The sequence below is a fragment of the Aulonocara sp. 'chitande type north' Nkhata Bay genome, linkage group LG14, assembly GCF_057382095.1.
Source record: "Aulonocara sp. 'chitande type north' Nkhata Bay isolate Kocher_YH1m ecotype deep benthic linkage group LG14, A_spYH_male_GT1.1, whole genome shotgun sequence".
NCBI lineage: Eukaryota > Metazoa > Chordata > Actinopteri > Cichliformes > Cichlidae > Aulonocara > Aulonocara sp. 'chitande type north' Nkhata Bay.
Window position 1 is genome coordinate 3,077,629 of NC_141357.1, and position 20,108 is coordinate 3,097,736.

The following is a 20,108-nucleotide window of genomic DNA, read 5'->3' on the forward strand; positions in this document are numbered from 1 at the left end:
ATCAACACAATCGCAGACAATTAGTCTATGACAGTCTGCCTCTTATCACGCAGTGCTCGGTGACACCTCTCCAGTGAGAGGTGACTGTAATCTACATCACCTGAACACCTCTGTCAGTATCCATACAACCAGTCAGAGTCCCCGCCTCATGAGTCTGTGAAAGCATGTGTGTAAATGTGTGTTCGTACTCTGGTGAGCCATTACAGAGGGTGTTGGCTTAGCAACTGTCACAAACACTTCACGGCCACTCAAAAGCCAGAGAGCAAGGCACCTTAGGTGCTTACTTAAAAAGCCTGTGAAAAAAACATAACCCATAAACATCCTGGAAACTCTGAAAACTTAAAAGGAAAACAATAGAAAAGGAAAGTGTGCAATAACAGGCCAGCCTTTGCTGCAGAATTGGTGTCAGTTGCAACAGAAAGGCAGAAAAGGCTATTTTACCGGGTGTGTGTAGCATTGCTAAAACAGCTGTAATCCTTTCCTCCACAATGCAACAGAAAGTCTGCTCACAACACGAGATTTGCCACATCATTCTGGTCAACGTGTGTGATCATGAATAAAGTAAGAGTGTGTCTTTTTAGCCGTGGCCTGTGGATGTTTATAAAGAGACTGATTAAGGACTTCGGTGTGTTTAGATCTCACAGGATGTATGTGAAGTTTGCATATTTCTGTGACAGCCTCCACATGAAAGGCGATACTTGGTGAGCGAAGCCTTCGCAGTGTTGTGGATAATTTGTTAAGTTACAAAGCTGACAAAATCTTCTAATGATTTTCCAAGTCTGACTTTGAAGAAGTCGTTTTTTATAAAGACTAAATAACTTGCCCACTCTGGGTGAGGGCTCTACGAGGTTTAACACTGTCCAAGTTACAAAAACATATTTGAAGACAGGAACTACTTTTTCACCAACATTATGTAAAAAGAAATACGAGCCAAACAGAACACTTTTGCCCTAAACAACATTTTACTTTGACTCGTTTTGCCACAGATAATTATTATCTGTGGCACAGAGCCGTGCTACAGATAACAGAGGTCACATTAATCCATATCTTGTCAATCAGTAGCATGTCATAACATGGCAGCCTATCAATAGGTCTCCACCTTGTGGCTACATTCAACATGACATTGCAGTGTGGCAGAACTGCAGGTATCACTCACAATACATTTATAAATTATCCTGGACACACAATAGAACCAACTACATTTTTCTTAAAACATCATTAATTAATATACTCATTAATTTTTTTTATCATAATATTAATAATATTATTTGATAATTGTTAAGATGGTTAAAGTCATATTATTATGATTAGTACTTGCTTAATATTGCAATTATGTATCCTTCATTAACTGAACTGCACAATCACAATTTCCTCACTAGTCTTATGTGTCAGTACCATGTGTATTTTTATATCATCCAGCTATGAAAGTAAATTTTGTTGCTTTAAAAATAAATCATAGGTTTGTACAGTCTTGATACATATCGTGATAATGTGATTACATGAATTTTGATGGACATGTAGGAGAGTTTCAGCAGTAGCTAACAGCTGTAATGGACTGATTCCCACACCGTTAAAAAGACTCGACCCTGAAGGAAGGCACGGGTCAGTGCCAGGCTTTTTAAACCTGTGATAAACACAGGCACTGAAAGAACAACATTAGGTGTTGAATCTCTTTTGCAATCTATTCTGTACTGCAAAGAGAATTCTTGAAGTGGCCACACTTGCCCGTGAAGATGTGGGACAACCACTGCCACTGCTGTGTGAGTTTCTACTCTTTTTTTCCATTTTCTCCGTAGCCTTTACTCACAAAAAGGTGGACATGCCTAACATAGTACTCAGACATGATACGAGCTGTAAGAAGTGCTGCTATCTGTATCAAAGAACCCATAACATGGTCAACATCGCCGGCTAGTGGACACGGACCTACACTGCAACACATTCTTGACTTAAAAGCATGAAGTGATGATTAGGTTAGATCCAGGTTAGCCACAGGGGTTCATAAGAACATATTGAGTTGTTTAAGTTTATTTTAGTAAGCTTCATTTGCAATATTACTTCTTAATATCTTCGAACCTACTTGAGTGATTTTATTTCATTCTTGCTTCTTGTGTGCATTTCAAAGTATGTGACTATAGTTGTGTACAGTTTCATTATTTTTTCAACCATAAAGATATAAAATATTCAAAACATTTTCTTGAGAATTTCAATTAATTCAATTAGCAAGATAACTAATAACTAATTACTAGATAACCACTAGCAAACACTCTGGAAAAAAAAGAAACGTTTTCCAACACAGCTATCATGACAGCACATTACAGTAGAATAAATGGACACCATTGGTACTTAAATTTTAACAAGCCAGCATTTCATTCAATGAACTGCCAGCAAGTATTTTGGCTATAGCAAGTTACAAATTAATATGCATTTTTTAGTCAGATCCTGTCAGGTCCAAGAGTAGCAAATGTTCGTAGCCAACATTTGAGTTCTGAGCCCAGTAAGTGCACAGTTTATTTCCTCCAACTGCACAAGCTTAACAAATGCTGACTGCTGACATAGTAAAAGCTGTGTTTATTTTAATCTTTCAGATTGGCAATATTGGTTGATGAAACTCTCAAAAAAGGAGTATCACTAATGAGTCACAGAAAATCACACAGACATATTTATAGATGAGTTATCTACACTTTGTAATTTGAAAAGCTTCACTTTCTTTAGAAAGGTTTAAAAAACTTGCTCAGCAGTGAACTAACTGCTTACACTGAAAACAAACTGAAGTGATCACAGCTCTGAAAAGTTAAGGCAGAAAAGGATCAAGCAAAAAAAAGGACCAATTAGATGCAACTTACAGATACGCTCCAGATCTGCATTCCATCAGTATAGCCAATCATGAGGCAGAGTGGAGGGTCAGTAGTGCCACTGTGCATCTCCATAAACTCTGGGTTGCGTGCAGTGTCTTTGCAAACAGAAAATGTGTAATGAGCAATAGTAAATAACAGTAAAGTTAAAACTTGTAACACTGTTACAATACATTGTTGGAAAGGCATAACGTATTATAGACTTTTTAAAGTTTTAAATTAGTAGATCAGTGTATACACAGAGGATGACTACGGCTTTTCAATATTTGAGTCATGACTTCATACCATTAATGTCAGCTTTCTCAAATCGAACCCAAATGATTTTCTCTTTCTCATCAGTGGGTGGAGCCCCAGTATATGCCTGTAGAAAGAAAGAAGGCAAAACAGACGCAGCAAAAACATGAACAACACTGAGGAATAATACTAAAGGATGCAAGACCTGTCTGCAACACTGTATTTGCATTTGCATTTTCAACCAGGCCCTCCCTGTTGCCTTTCTGGTTTCTAACCAATGTACATCGAGTATCAATAAAACTGATAAAATTAGGGACAGGCTGTGAAAATATTTAGAATTTGTTTTCAGTGTGGTTTTTCAATGTTGTATGCTAATTGCTAATAATGTTGTTGTCTATTCAGTAAAAAAACTGAATTAAAAAAAAAAAAAGAGGAAAGTTACCTGAGGTACTACATCCTGCAGAAAGGTCACAACACTCTCCATGTAAGACTGCTCCCTGTAAAAACAAAAAGCTCATAACAAATGTGCAGAATGCATTGGAATTACACCCTAACATTAATGCATAGGGTTTTACATGAGCAAAGCAAAAGTAAGTATCAAATGGATGTAGAGTCAAGAATAGCCCCTCATTTCTTTACATTTTGCTTTCAAAGAGCTGGACTTTTTGTAATTTTTGAAGTGTTCTTGAGCAGTAGTTCGCCCGTCTTTCTAGGGGTCTTTCAGTGTTTTTCCAAAGAGCTTTGAGCTGAAAACATGATCTCGGCATGATGCGGAGTGTGTACTTGAAAAAATGGAAAAGGCTAGAGTATGCCAGACTACACAAAAACTGGACCAAAAATCAACAGCAACACAGATGTGTTAGTTAAATCAACTACTGAGTGAATAATCCAAATTTAAAATTCTTGATACGTTAAAGGCAAAGAACAGTGTATCACAGTCATCTGTAAAACACAATGGAGGCTCTTCCATAGTTTGGAACTGCATTTGACCAGTGGTGTAGCAAATCTTGGCTGGACCTCAAAATAATTGAAGTAATGTTGGATCATCTTGTCAGAAAAAGAAACAAAAGGAGTGAGTGAACAAAGAAGTGCTTTGGAATATCCTTAAATAAAAGTGCTCATACCAAATATTGACTATCAAGCTTGTGAGAATTGTACAAAGTTTGTTTGTGCCATATATGTTTGCACATGTTTCAATAAATCGCTGCATCCATTTTAATAGCAAAATATCAAGTAATGAGGGGTGGCTTAAGATTTTGTACACTACTGTGTAAAAACACTTAAAGGAGGCTCAATTCATGAGATCACATGAATCATCGAACATCCAATTTCATCAAGTACACTATTTCTTATCCTTGGTATTTAGAAATACAGTGCATGTGTTTACTCATAGATGACAAAGATGTGTCCTTACGTAGCAGCTTGTGCTCGCACCAAAACCCCCCCAGCACAACGACTCGGTCTGCGCGGAGAGTCCGAGGCCATTTTGTCCTTTTGGTTTGATATTCTGAAAAGATAAAAAGAGACATTTAGCAAGCTGGACTAACTTGACCTGACAAACAAACCGAATGTTGAATGTATACACTGACATGAAATAAGCAGTTACAATGTCCGAAAAAAGGAAGTAGATTTAGGTTTTTAATCTAGATGGTAAAATCCAGCAGAATGTTGATTGTAGAATATTGATTCCTAAATAAATATCCAAGGTTAGTTTTTTGCTTCTTTGCTTAGTTCAAAAAGCATTTTCAAATTACAAAGATCAGAACAACAAAGTCTAGTAACAACAACAATGAAACCATAGCCAAAAGGCACTGGGCTTATTTATCCTACCAAAACAATAAAAAGACAGTGAATCATGCAAATGTACTTTTAAATGTCTACAATGTTTGGGTGAACAGTAGACTGATGGCTGCGACAGCCAATTGAAATTTCCCCAACCAGAAATGAGTGTTTTCTAAAACTACACTTTATTAGGATCAAAAACAAAAAAACAACAACATCAGTGTTTTTCAAGGTTCAAGGTTCTTTATTTGTCACATGCATAGTTATACAAGTATAACACACAGTGAAATGTAACCTGACACGCTCCTCGACATGTGCAAATGTTTTCCTGTTTCCTGTTACATTTGGTTTGGAACTGAGCACAGCATTTTGTTGTATTATTTATGCATTACATTTCATGCAGGTGTTATAAATAGTTTAAAAGTTGATGATCATTGCGCCACTCATTCAGTACCAAACCATTTTATTTTCAAGATTAAAGCTTTTTAATTATGATCATTATTTTTATACATGCGACACATTATGGTGGAGGGAAATTACATGGCTTAAACTATAAACATTCTTGTTGTTAGGCAACAACACCAACCAAGCTATTTTTCTGCTAAATTCAAACTTGAATTGTCATATAGACAAGAACCACTTTTTACTGTCAGCGTATGATTCAAGGAGATAAAGGCATACCACACCCTCCAAGATCTTTTCAAAGCAGTATTGACTGCAGAGAACCCCTATTGATGAACAAATGACACTGCAAGAGTTTCTAAGACCACCTGGGCTAATGTAGACATGCATCCCTGGGACTTAACACAGAGAGGAAGTAGTATATGAATTGATATAGTAAGTATACCAGCTCATATACTACAACAAGTTAATGGTAAACTAGTACCTGGACATACAGCGGGTAAAATAAGTATTGAACCCGTCACCAATTTCAAAGGTGCTATTGACATGAAATTCTTACAAGATGTTGTTAACAACCCATCAAATCCATACATGCAAAGAAATCAAACTATAGTTGTTCATAAATTAGTGTGATAATGTGAAAACACATTGTTTTTCAAGTTTTGAACACATGAAAAAAGGGAGGTGCAGCTGTTTTTAAGCATACATCACTGGCACGATTCATACAACTGAAGTAAGGATGAATGGAAAAATGTGCCAAGACATTCTTGATAAAATTCTGCAGCCATTTACCAGGATGATAAAGATAAAATAAGGGTGAAAGTTTAAGAAAGACAATGATCCCAAACACACAGTCAAGGAAACTCTCAATTGGTTTCAGAGAAAGAAATAAAGCTGCTAGAATGCCCAGACCTGAATCTGAATCCAAATCTATGGAAAGAAGCTGAGAGATCATAGACGGGGCCCAAGGAACCTTTGGAATTTGAAGACTGTCTAAATGCCAAAATCACACTTGAGCAATGCAAGTTTCTCCAGACAGGAGGTGTCTTGAAACTGTCATCACCAACAAAGGCTAAGGCTGTCACCTTCTAGGTAAGGTGTTCCACATGTCCTACCAGGAGGTAGGGCTGTGCGATATGAGGAGAATCTAATATCGCAATATTTTTTGGCTACATCACCATACACTACATATCGCAATATGTTTAAAAAACCTCAGAAAACAAATGTTATTTGTGAGCATATAGTGCCTAAAATCGCACTGGTTTACTACTCAAATCGACCGTTCCATGTATATTACAAAAAAATCAGAATGAATAGAAATGTTTTATTTTAGCCATTTTTTTTAACCATCAGTTGCACAAAGAGGTTTCTCACAAACAACAATACTGTCACAGTATGTCTCTCTCTGTGGTCAAGACTAGAAATTAAAAGGGTGCTCTTTTGTGCTTCCAACATATAAAAAAATTGATGACCTCAAACCTTTTCTTTTTTTTTGGTGTGTGGAGAGACGCTGACATGTGGAGTTTAAAACAGTCTTAATTTTGCAGTGGAATAAATTCCTGGTACTGCTACCTTTAGTGGCCTTAGTTTTATGGCATGTTTTGCAAAATTACCGCATTTTGTTCACACAGAAAACTAAAACAGGCTTCAGCTTATAACAATAAAAAAACAAATTCTTTCAGAAGGGTAGTTGGAAAATCCAGCACTGAAAGCAGAAATTCAGTGCGACTAAAGTAAATACACCAAGCATCACAGACGTATTAGTTAAAAAACCTGTAATCAGTGAATCTAAGATAAAAACACCAATAAAACCCAGAGTATAAATGGGGTTGTTGCCAAATCTGAGCTTCTGGGAGAGCACAGACAGTAAGATCTGACAGTGTTCTGACAGTAAACTTACAGAACAGAAGTATGAGGATTTTAAGGTGTTGTCTTATACCTAGTACACTTCGGCAAAAGGTATAACATGGTCTTTATAAGACAGCTAACATTTATAGATCCTACCATGAATTCCCGTGGATAGTCCAAATCAGCTGGTAAAAAAATAGGACACACACTCCTCCACACAGCCTAAGCAAGCTGTGGAATTATTCCACAGAATTATATTCTGTGGTTATATAATTCCAGCTGTGGATTTATATTTCAAAGCTAACCTCTGAGCACCAACAGGATCTGAGGAGCTGGACATGGGGCCAGTGGATACAGCTGCCACCATGAATTTGAACCAGAGAGCCGGGGCAGCTATATGCCACGATAATACTGAAGCAGCTGTTTGCTATGCCCCTAGTAAGACAAATACATTCTAGGTCTGACAATTTATTTAGACTGCAAACTATGTATACTACACATGCTAATACCAGTGCCTCGACACTAACAAAAACTGGCTTGGCGAAATGAAGCATCCCTATAAACTAATGACACAGGGTCTTTATGCATTTAGCCACTTAGTAAACCACATTCAGTTATCCTTCTTTTGTCTTTGGAAGCATTCCCAAGCAACTACCGGGGCTAATAAGACCAGTCGAAAACCGTTATAATCACACAGGGCAAAAGCTTGTGTGGCGGTAGAGACAAAGCTACATACAGTAAACAACATGCCTGAGAAGCTTGACATTCCTAGCCTCCGTTACATACACGAAACTCTTATTCTGCGAGCTAGTACCACTAGCAGCTAGCGGACCCATTCGGGTGACAATTGTAACAGCTGTCAAGGGAACACAACACAGCCATTGGCTAACGCGAAAGTTATCTCACTAGATAACATACGGCTAACATAGCTAGCTAGCATTAGCTGATAAAAGTCCCTCATAGTGTTAGAAGAATAGAGTTAAAACCCAACAGCTGGAGATACATTTGTCATGTTTCAATAAAGCATTATGTTTTATAGCTAGCAGCTATAGTTACGAACCGAGGAGCTGAACGCTGACAGTCTCCTTGTGTATACACTTCGTGGTGCTCTGAAGCTCTCTGCAAAAAACAGTCAAAACACAAACAGACTAGATTTGCGGAACTGTGTTGTGTCATTGAAAGCCAATCAGATCACGGATACGTTCTCGTCAAACCAACCAAACAACAGCAAAGGCGGACACAACGATTACGTCGCATTACAAATAAAACTTTTACAACTTAATAGTCATTGTTAACCTCCAAGTGTCTTTAATTTACATCATAATAAGAGACTTGAAGTGTCTGTAGTTAAGCAATCAAAATACTTAGGACTAGTGATAGTCTAGTGAAAGTAACGCTGCGTGAAACACTAAATAATTTGAAGCAGCTGTGCACGAATTGTATTGAGGTTTCAGAAACAAGCTTTGCACAATTCTAAACAAAGCTGCACATTAGACCAGACTATCAGTGATTATGATCCACACGCTTAGAGAAATCCCCGTTTGTTTATTGTGATAACAACATAGGTTTTGTGGCTTTAATTGTTACTTACTTTGTATATATCATGTCAATATGGAGATGTGATTTTATTTATTATTGTTATATTTAAAATAATCTTTTTTTTCCCAAAGGTATGTGGTCCTGACATGCACAAATGATACATATGTATCATTTTGTAGAAATCTGATGGTGGACAGCTAACTGAATCTAAAGTATTTAAAATGCCCTCTGCCTTAAACAATATTGATCCATACAACACTGATGGGAAACATTTTCAGCCAAATATTTATTATTGAGTTTGATCATTTATGTACAACTTGTCAATAATTTCATTGTGTTTTATTTTGTTAATATTAATCTATTATTATTATTATTATTATTATTATTATTATTATTATTATTATTAACAGGAAGAATAATAATATTAGGAAGAACATTTATTATATTTTTTAAAGAATCCTTCCCTCTCACAATTAGCAACTAACAGTACATCACTGTTATATACAGTGGCTTGCAAAAGTATTCGGCCCCCTTGAACTTTTCCACATTTTGTCACATTACAGCCACAAACATGAATCAGTTTCATTGGAATTCCACGTGAAAGACCAACACAAAGTGGTGCACACGTGAGAAGTGGAACGACAATCAGACATGATTCCAAACATTTTTTACAAATAAATAACTGCAAAGTGGGGTGTGCGTAATTATTCAGCCCCCTGAGTCAATACTTTGTAGAACCACCTTTTGCTGCAGTTCCAGCTGCCAGTCTTTTAGGGTCTGTCTCTACCAGCTTTGCACATCTACAGACTGAAATCCTTGCCCATTCTTCTTTGTAAAACAGCTCCAGCTCAGTCAGATTAGATGGACAGCGTTTGTGAACAGCAGTTTTCAGATCTTGCCACAGATTCTCGATTGGATTTAGACACCTGACAGGTCAGGGATAAAGTTATTGAGAAATTTAAAGCAGGCTTAGGCTACAAAAAGATTTCCCAAAGATTTCAGCTCAGTGGCAAGTTTTTAGTAAGCCCAAAGGACGAGGTCTGGTGGCAGAGTAGTTGTTACGATCTCTGTGGAAAAGATTAGCGTCTGATCCAAGTCCACTCACATCTGCCAATCCCTGGCGACCTTCAGCGGGCCCAGGTCCAGGGCGGAAGGGCTAGTCCTCGGCTTGTCCCCCTCCAGGACAAATGCTGATGAAAACTGACACTTCTCTTGGTTCGCAAAAGGTTGAGCGTCAATGGATTTTCTCTTGCACTCAGCTTTCTCGGCTAGACACCTGAGGACCTGATTGTGTCTCTATGTGTATCTGCCCTGAGTAAGGCTAGTCCTACAACCAACCAAGATGTGCTGGAGTGTTGCTGGGACTGTACACAGGGCTGTACACAGTGTTGCTGGGACTTCCCCTGTGCAGAAGGCGACTACAAATGTTGTGCATACTAAATAAGCAGAAAAAAGATCCCTGTTGTCTTTGCTTAATGACTGGTTTCAGTCTTGACAATCCACATTGCGCCTTTCAACATGTTTGTGGGTAGGTTTGAATGCTCCAGGTGTAAGTGGAGCCCCTCAGCCTCTACTGCAGATGTGTCACAAGTCAATCTATAGCACTTGGCCACAGGTGGCAGTAGTGGACTGAACTCCATTTGAGACTGCTCCAGCTGCTATGTGATAGTCAGTAGATCTGCTACAAATTGAAGATCATGTGCAAGTTTTGAAAATTAAATTAACTTTAAAACAAACAAACAAAAAAAATTCTAGCTCATCTCAACAATAAAAAAACAAAAACAAACCAACTGACACACTTGAGTCACCCACTTTCTTAAATCCACTCACTCTCTCGACTCAATCACACTGGCTCTGTTTATTACTAATCACTGTGTAACTGCTGCAGATGCTGCTGCAAGTGTTTGTTAAATTAATCACACTTAAACAGACTGTATATAAGGTGGTGTGGGAAGCCAGACCGGGTGCCCCCCTTCCGGCTCTTCTCTCTCCTATCTTGTCCCTTTTGTCTTACTTCTCTCTATCACCTTTTCTATCCCTTTGAAGAAGTTAGGCTCTGTAAATGCTAAAGAGGTAATTATTATTTTTTTCTCAGTTGCAGTGAACATATAGAAAGAAAATGTAGGAAACTAAACAGAAGAAAGAAGAAGAGAAAAATTTTAACATAAACCGGCGACACACTCCAGGGCCTGATCAACCCTGGCAGGGCCTCCTTGGATGAGGGTGTCTGGTGATAACGGCCGAAACACCTGATGAACCCAAGGTCCACAACTAATGATGTGTCACAAATTTAAAATGGTAATCTAGATCGATCTCTAATTCCTAAACCTAACCAAGGAAGGAAAATGGCAGATTAGCCTGGGTAAAAGACCGAAAGTTGAGGCACACAATGGTGCGTGCTGCTGACAAAGTTTCTGGGCTGCCTTTCCTCATAATAGCCATCACTCAAGAGTCTCTCCATCTAAAGCAATGCATTATCAGGGACTGTAACATCTAGTCCTTTAACTGAATCAACTCTCTCCAGCCATGTTGATGAATTACCATTATGAGGCATTATGAATTATAAAATGATAATTTCCAGAGAAAAGCTAACAGGATGTGACGTTACAACACTAGTGAAATATTCATGTGTCATATATTTGTTCAAGACCTATTTCTTTGTTATGGAAAAAAGTTACTAAGATCATGATGAACAACGGGAGTGCTGATTTCTATTGAAGGAAACTGTTTCCAGGGCCTACTCCGTGGATCGGCTTCCTCCGAGGCGTGGACGTCTATCAGCAGAGAATGTACCTTCACCTATCAGCAGAGAATGTCCCTTAGTCTGTAACACAGTCAAATATATTCTCAAGTAATGTTCAAGCATGCCATTCAGCGTGTTAGTACGAGCAGCTCGGGAGCAGCTTGGGAGAACAAGAAAACAGAGACTGCTTTAGATTGTCTTCCCAAAGTGACTCAACTTTATTCACAAGTACAACAGTTTATATAGAGGGTAAAATTCATGAGACAGCAGATTTATCAGTTTAAACCAGTACAGACCAAGATAAGGCAGCGTCTTCCTGCCCTTGGGTGAAGAAGCATCCTTTGTGTAGTTTATTAGTTCAGCTACAATTGTGATTATCTCAGCGACATATTTTCAAGGCACAAAACGAAGAGTTCTTACATTAGTGAAATCTGAAACAAACCATTTGGCCTTCAACAGGCGTCTAAAAGATTAAGAAACTAATGTAGCTGAGGGAGTGATCTCTGTGGTATTTCAACCTAGTACCAGCCTGTGATTCTCACACATCAATTCTTGGGTCAAAGAGAAAAATAACTAAAACAAAGGGGCCTTATTGAATGACAGAGTTTTCCTGCATAATGTCACTATAAAACAATATCCAGTAAATGCTACCATGGTACTAAAATACCTAACAGTTCCCCTCTTTTATTATTTTTCAAAATAATAACTCAAATAGAAAGGAAAAATCACAAATGTAATAACATAATATAAAAAGCAAATCATAAAATGTAATAGTTCACAACCTAATGTTCAATATACACATCAGGAACATCATTGGTAACATCTGGCACATCCTCAGGATCAATTTGTGCTAATTGCAAATACATTGAAGTAGCTGTACTGGTAGCTATACGGGTTATCATTGAAAATGTGGCTTGCAGAAATGTGAACAGGGTTGCACTTTACAATACGAAATAGTAAATAAAAATCCTAAGGTTAATGCAGTAGATATGATTAATAACCTAAATATATAAAAAAGACAGTTCTTTAGTCGTCTCCTGGCCTGGTCCCAGGTTCGAGAGATGACAATGGGCATTTCATTTTCTCCATTATCAGGATGAAACGAGTCTATCTTTATTAGGTTAGACATTGTGTGGTACTCTAGGCTTTCTGTTCCTGCTGGATGTTCGAGTACCTTGTTGTTGTTCAGGCGGGGGATCAGAGGGCTTTCTGAGTCTTGGCTCTTTCAGGCGTTGTGTGTTAATCAGTGATTGTGTGTGTGTAGGTGGATTGGATCCGGGCGCTGGCTCGCCTGAGTCGTCATCTATAGGTATATTGAATCCGGGCGCTGGCTCGCCGGAGACGTCATCTACTTGATCCGACGCCTTAGGTGGTTTGGTGGGGCTGGTCTTAACCCTGCTGGCATGAATCCACTGAGGTTGTCCGTCTGTAAGGATGCTGGTTCTCGTCACTGCAAGTACAGTCTGGGGGCTGGAACACGCGGCCTCCCCGAGTGCCCTTGGTTTTAGCGACTGTACCAACACCGCATCTCCTGGTTTCCACGGATGGGTTGGATCTATGGAAGGGAGAGGCTGAGAGAGACAAACTTTCTGATAGTTATTATTCAGTGTTTCTACCAGGTTATGAACATAGTCAGACAATGCAGTGTCTATGTCCCCTTCCAATAGCGGTGCCCCTCTGGAGGCTGACCATGGTGTTGGAAACGGTCTTCCCATGATTATTTCAAATGGAGATAATTTGGTTGCTGCGGATGGAGTCATTCTAATCTCGCAGAGGATTTGAGGAAGTAGTTTGATCCAGGTCATTCCTGTTTCTATCATTGCTTTAGTCAGGCGATTTTTTATGGTCCTATTCATTCTTTCTACAACTCCTGAACTCTGAGGATGGTATGGCACATGATATTTCCAGTCTATTGCTAGAGTTTTAGCACACTTTTGAATTACTTCTGATGTGAATGAAGGTCCTCTATCACTGTTAATTTGGTGAGGTATTCCAAATCTGGGTATTATTTCATTGCACAACTTTTGACAGACTACTTCTGCAGTTTCTTTTGATGTTGGGTAAGCTTCTACCCATTTACTAAATTGGTCCACTATTACCAGTAAGTACTTGATGCTTCCTTGTGCTGGCATGTGTGTAAAATCAATTTGTAATGTATGAAATGGGAAATCTGGTTGTGGTAAATGCTGATGTTTTGCTTTTGGTTTTCCTACATTAGTTCGTGCACATGTTAGACAGGTTGCTAATATGCGTTTTACTGCGTGTGATGTTTTCTCGATTACAAATCTTGATTTTATTGCTCCTATTACCCCTCTTTGTCCGACATGACTCACACCGTGAAAATGGCGGACAAGGATTGGCAGTAGTGAAGATGGGAGGGCAATCAAACCCTCAAGGTTTTTGTATAAGCCGTCTCTGTTATCTAAGGTACAATCATTACTTTCCCAGTAAGTGTAATCTAAGGCAGAGGCTTGCTCTTGTATGAATTTTAGGTCAACATTTGTTTCTAAATAGTCTGGGAGGGTGACAAGTGGCAGCTGTAAAGGCAAAGATAATACTTCCCTTCTGGGTGGTTGCTGTGAGGCAGCAGCTGCTTTCGCGGTTACGTCTGCAAGAGCATTTCCCACTGCTTCGTCTGTGTCAGCCGTGCTGTGCCCCTTCGTTTTAACAACTGCAATTGCCGATGGCAGCTGTATAGCCTGCAAAAGTCTTTGAACAAGGTCAGAATTAGCGATCGGTTTTCCATCAGCAGATCTAAATCCTCTTTGTCTCCACAATGTGCCAAAGTCATGCACCACACCGAATGCATAACGGCTATCAGTGTAAATTGTTACACGCTTATCCACATGTAACTCACAGGCGCGTATTAAAGCCATGAGCTCTGCTTTTTGTGCTGAGTGAAATGGTAATGAGTGAGCCTCTAGTATGATGTCAGGCAATGTCACCACCGAATAGCCACAAAGAAATAAGTTGTCATTTGGTTTTGAACAGGACCCGTCCACATAAACAATGACTGAGTCTGGGATTGGTGTCTGCTCTAAGTCTGGGCGTGGTGCTGTGGATTCCTGTATACGTGTCATACAATCATGATCGTCAGGGTCGTCTGAACCATCCTGTCGGTCAGAGGAACACAGCATACGAATAAGTAAGTGTGCTGGCGAATTGGGTGTGCTGCTTGCTTTTATAGTGAGATTTGCTGTTGAAGTCAGTGTAGCTTCATAACCTGAGCGACGTTGTGCGGTCATGTGTTGTGTAGTTATGTTTGCTAGAATGGTCGTGACCTGGTGATTGGTGTGTAGAATAGTGTCATGTGAGAGTGTGAGCTTCTCGCAGTCCCTTATCATGATAGAGCAAGCTGCTACTGCTCTCAGGCAGGCCGGCATCCCCTGAACTACTGCTGGCAGCACCTTTGAGTAGAAGGCTACTGGACGGTAGCCACAGCCATGCTCTTGGGCCAATACACCTGCACAGGTTGTGCCGTTCTCTGTGACGTACAGGTGGAACGGTAAGTGGTAGTCAGGCAGACCCAAACAAGGGGCGGAGGTCAGCGCTCCCTGTAATGCATTGAAAGAGGCAGTCATTTCTGTGGACCACAGTATTCGAGGAGGCTTGTCTTTTTTGCAGCATTCACGCAGAATGTGGTCATGAAAAGAACAGTCTGGTATCCACTGTCTGCAATAGTTCACCATGCCTAGGAAAGACAGCATTTCCTTCTGTGTAGTGGGCTTAGGGACAGAGGTCACAGCTTTGACCCTGTCTGTAGTCATAGAACGTTGTCCGTGAGACAGTGTAAATCCCAAATATTGAACAGAAGTCTGACAGTACTGCATTTTCTTTGCTGATGCTTTGTGGCCAGTCTGTTGGAGGTGCTGGAGTAGCATGTGTGTGGCAGTTTGACATAGTTTTTCACTTTCAGCACAGAGGAGGAGATCATCTACATACTGGATCAGAGTACAGCCCTCTGGAGGAGTGAAGCCGTCCAGGGTAGCACGTACTACCATTGAGAAAGCCGCAGGGCTGTCTACCATGCCTTGGGGTAAGCGAGTCCATGTGTACTGCTTATCTCTATGTGTAAAAGCAAATATCGGCTGTGTGTCCTCATGCACAGGTACTGAGAAAAAGGCGGAGCACAAATCCACCACAGTAAAATGTGTAGCTGTTGCTGGAATAGATGTCAGTATGCTGGGGACATCTGGGACAATAGGTGGCAGAGGCTTAATGACTGCATTAACTTGCCTTAAGTCTTGTGTGAAACGCCATACGCCAGGTTTGTTAGGCTTTGGCACAGGATTGACAGGAGTGTTATATGGAGATACTGTGGGCTTTATTACTCCAGCTGTCAATAAATCTCCTATGATGATGTCTAAGGCTGCGGCTTTTTCAGCGGAAATGGGATATTGCTTGACATATACCGGCTTGTTGTTTTTCAGCTGAGCATGATAAGGTGTACAGTCAATAAATCCTACATCATTCTCACCTCTTGACCATAATGTCATGTTTTGATATTCAGCTGGCAATGTGACAGCAGAGATAGTACAGTGTATGGGGTAGGTTAGATCTATGTGTTGACATGGTGCAGTGATGTCATAGCCTATGTCTGAGTTATGTGACAAAACCACTGTTTGGCCTTCACTGGTGTGAGCAGTTATCATGTTGTTGAACAGTGTGAGAGAAACAAATATGTGGCTTCCAGGCATGGGGCTACCTGGTAACGGTGTTTGCACATGTTTTTGACACAGAGTGTGACGTGGGATACCAGTCAGATGGATATTGAGTTCATTCTCCGCTGAGGCGTCCAGCTGACACAGAGGATGTTCCTTCTCCATGGTGTCGGTGCATAGGGCAGAGAAAACATAGCTGTTATCAGTATCTGCAAACATTTCACCCTTTGTGTTAAATGAAATACACAAGTTCATTTTTGCCATTAAATCTCTGCCTAATAGATTCACAGGCGAGTTTGGAATAATTATGAATGGATGATATGTAATTTCATCTGGTTTTGGGCCCCAGCGTGTTTTTAGAGAATGAGTTTTGGGGCATTGCACTAGAGTTCCGTTTATTCCCATGGTGTTGATGCACACAGAGGAAACAGGCCCACTATAGAATTTTCCAGACAGTGAACTTTTAGTGGCTCCACTGTCAACTAAAAAGGAATAAATCTTTTCACCTATCTCTATATCTAACATGGGCAAGCTTTCTGTGTTACGGGACAATTGCAAATGCAGCATCGTGTGTAGTGCTTCACACTGTCCCTCATCTTCACCTGGGCCTCCCTATTGTCGGTCCAGTCTTTCGTTATCATATGGGTGGGGATTAAAATGTGGATTATAAGGTTGCTGCCTAAGTGCAAAGGGGCCGTTTCTTTGATGTGATTCCTGTCTGCGTTGCCAGTTACCTTGTCTGTAAGAGCTCTGCTTACGCCTAGTGGCAGGAGCTGGTCCTGTGTTTTGTGGTTGAGATCTACCTGCTGCTGCATTCCGTCCTCCAGTGTCCTATTTTTCCACAATAAAAACATACGTCTCCACTCCTATCTTTCCTTCTGAAATCTCCCTGCTGCGCTTGTTGAGGGGGCGGGGCCCCTGCATACATCATTTTTTCACTTTCCTCTGAGCCTTCAACATCAAAGTTCAACATCATCTTAACACTTTTAGCCTTCGTGCTGTTGGGGAAAAGATCTGCACCAGCTTTTGTTTTGACAAGTGTGATAAAGTTCTTTATTTTCATGTCATAGAGATTATCAGTGGCAGTCAGCTTCAATAGTTGTGAACATTCTGGATGAATATTGTTTAAGAATGTTGTTATGAAAATCTGATCATTTCCTCCTTCAGGCATGCATGCCTCATTAGTCCAGCAGTGTGTGAAACGTTTCATAAACACTAGAATGGATTCATCTGGCTTTTGCTTACACATGGTTACTGCATTTAAATCAATTTTATCTCTAGACATTGTGAGCAGAAATCTCTTTAGATTTTGAAAAAAGGCTGTGATTTTGTCATCATTTATCCACAAAAACGAGGAGGTGTTGGCTGCTTGGTCATTTTTAGGGTCTAGTTCCTCTACTTCTTCAATAAGCTGAGATTCAGTCACACCTGGAATTCGTTGACATAATATATATCTATAGTCAGGCCCACCCAAGTGGTGGTATCTGGTACTTCTCTGTAATGCAGAAACAAAGGCTGTAGGATTTTGTAGAGGATCGGGAAGTTCTTTAATGGTTGCTGCTAACTCTGAAATTTTAGGGGGTTGAATGCAACACATGTCCCCTATTATCATGAACGGGAGGGAGGTGCTGACGTCATTAAATTGTGATCCCTGCTTTTCTTTATAACGGGTGTTTTTGTGGGGGCCCTCTTGAGTTTTTTCCTCTTTTTTTTGCTTTAAGTAGTTCCTTATTAAATTTCTGGTGTTAGTTATTGCTTTTGGCACAGTTAAACCATTTGCTACTCTAGTGTGGCGCTGAACATGATTATCTATGACAGAAACGGCTTCCTGCAGTTCAGCTTCCGTACGTTCAGTTAAAGGATCTTTCATGATTTCCTCACACTCTGCCATTAACTGTTTTGTTTGCTTTTTATGTTCCTGTAACTCTCTTTCTCGTTCAGTGTATTCTCGTTCCTGTCTTTGATCTAGGTTAAACCAGTCATCTTCTTCTGATTTAGGTGTCATTTCAGTGCCTTCCTCACTCCTTTGGGATTCTGCTGTTAAATCAGGATATACGCGCTGATGACGTGCAGCCGCCGCAGCAGCTATTAATTCTGTTTTTTCATCATAAGGCGGCGGAGCCGTAGGTTGAACGGATGGGCATATAAGGCTAGTTTTTTCTGCAGTGGATTTACTAGAGCCTGCACTGGCTTGATTTAAAGCATTTACGTCTGGCTCGGGTCCTTTTTTCCATAGTGGTAGCATGCGATTGGTCACATCACGACATTCTATCATATATTTTTTACAGGACTTTTTAATCAGCCTACTTTTCTTATCACAAATAGTATTTAACATTTCTACTGACCTGTTTTCTGGCGATAATCGTTCGGGATAGGGCTCCGGAAATACATTAGGATGCATTAAAGTTATAGTTCTTAAGTTCGAGACGAAATCAGTCACGTAAGCACTTCCGCATGTTCTGGATACGTAATCATGGAAGTCTTCATTGATTCGCGAGCGTGGGTTAAACGTAACCGGAAGTGGGAGTCGTACTGAGCCGCTATTTGTGATTTTATATTTTATTTTTTTCGGTTTTACAGTTAATTTTGAGTTTTTATCGGACCCGTCTAAGGTCTTTGAATTATTCTGACCCATGGTCAGTGATTTCCAGAGGGGTTTAGACGCTTTGAAGGATTTAAGTTAGTTTCTATTTTTGCTGTGGCACACCTGAGGTTACTTGATTTTTTGCTAGCAATTTTATGTTTTTAGTGAGCAACTTCTCACTTTTTAACGAGCAACTTCTCGTTTTATGACAGCAGGCAACTTCCTGTGTCCTTTCTGCTGGTGAGCAACTTCTTAGTTTATGACAGCAGGCAACTTCCTGTGTCCTTTCTGCTTTTATTTTACAAAACAACAGGCAACTTCCTGTGTTTCTATGTGGGCCACTAAAGAAGGCTCCTCAGTGTATCCCACTTGTTACTATGTGGGCCACTGAAGAAGGCCTCGTCAGCGTATCCCGTTTCTATGTGGATCACTGAGAAAGGCATAACACAGTCTTATAAAATAAAAAGACAAGTGCCTACCTTCGTCAGGATCCCACTTCTCGACACCAAAATTGAAGGAAACTGTTTCCAGGGCCTACTCCGTGGATCGGCTTCCTCCGAGGCGTGGACGTCTATCAGCAGAGAATGTACCTTCACCTATCAGCAGAGAATGTCCCTTAGTCTGTAACACAGTCAAATATATTCTCAAGTAATGTTCAAGCATGCCATTCAGCGTGTTAGTACGAGCAGCTCGGGAGCAGCTTGGGAGAACAAGAAAACAGAGACTGCTTTAGATTGTCTTCCCAAAGTGACTCAACTTTATTCACAAGTACAACAGTTTATATAGAGGGTAAAATTCATGAGACAGCAGATTTATCAGTTTAAACCAGTACAGACCAAGATAAGGCAGCGTCTTCCTGCCCTTGGGTGAAGAAGCATCCTTTGTGTAGTTTATTAGTTCAGCTACAATTGTGATTATCTCAGCGACATATTTTCAAGGCACAAAACGAAGAGTTCTTACATTAGTGAAATCTGAAACAAACCATTTGGCCTTCAACAGGCGTCTAAAAGATTAAGAAACTAATGTAGCTGAGGGAGTGATCTCTGTGGTATTTCAACCTAGTACCAGCCTGTGATTCTCACACATCAATTCTTGGGTCAAAGAGAAAAATAACTAAAACAAAGGGGCCTTATTGAATGACAGAGTTTTCCTGCATAATGTCACTATAAAACAATATCCAGTAAATGCTACCATGGTACTAAAATACCTAACATCTATAACTTTATGTATATAACTTGGCATTTCCCACTGATGCAGGCCAAAAATAAACACATACTATCATTTCATTAGGTTCAAAGGTTTATTTGCAAGATGCACAAACAGACAACATTGAAAGTTACAAATACACTGAGCATGAAACAGGAATTCAAACGTGGTGCAGATCTGTGTCACAAGTTAACCTGGCTGTAGACTATGGCACTTGGCCACAGGTGGCGCTAGTTGACATGACTCCATTTGAGTGC

At 40.0% G+C, this 20,108-nt stretch overlaps 1 protein-coding gene across 4 annotated transcripts in view; it reads right to left on the reverse strand.

The window, feature by feature from the left end:
- The window catches only part of bcas3 (BCAS3 microtubule associated cell migration factor), a 321,470-nt gene extending 313,176 nt beyond the window's left edge, over positions 1-8,294 (reverse strand). For all 4 annotated transcript variants that reach the window (XM_086260594.1, XM_086260597.1, XM_086260595.1 and 1 more), the window contains exons 1-5: positions 8,179-8,294; positions 4,501-4,593; positions 3,529-3,583; positions 3,138-3,213; positions 2,844-2,950 (exon numbers count right to left, since the gene is read on the reverse strand). In XM_086260594.1, coding sequence (XP_086116720.1) covers positions 2,844-2,950; positions 3,138-3,213; positions 3,529-3,583; positions 4,501-4,593; positions 8,179-8,294 — 447 coding nt within the window. The remainder of the gene's footprint in view (positions 1-2,843; positions 2,951-3,137; positions 3,214-3,528; positions 3,584-4,500; positions 4,594-8,178) is intronic.
- Between the last annotated feature and the right edge of the window lie 11,814 nt (positions 8,295-20,108).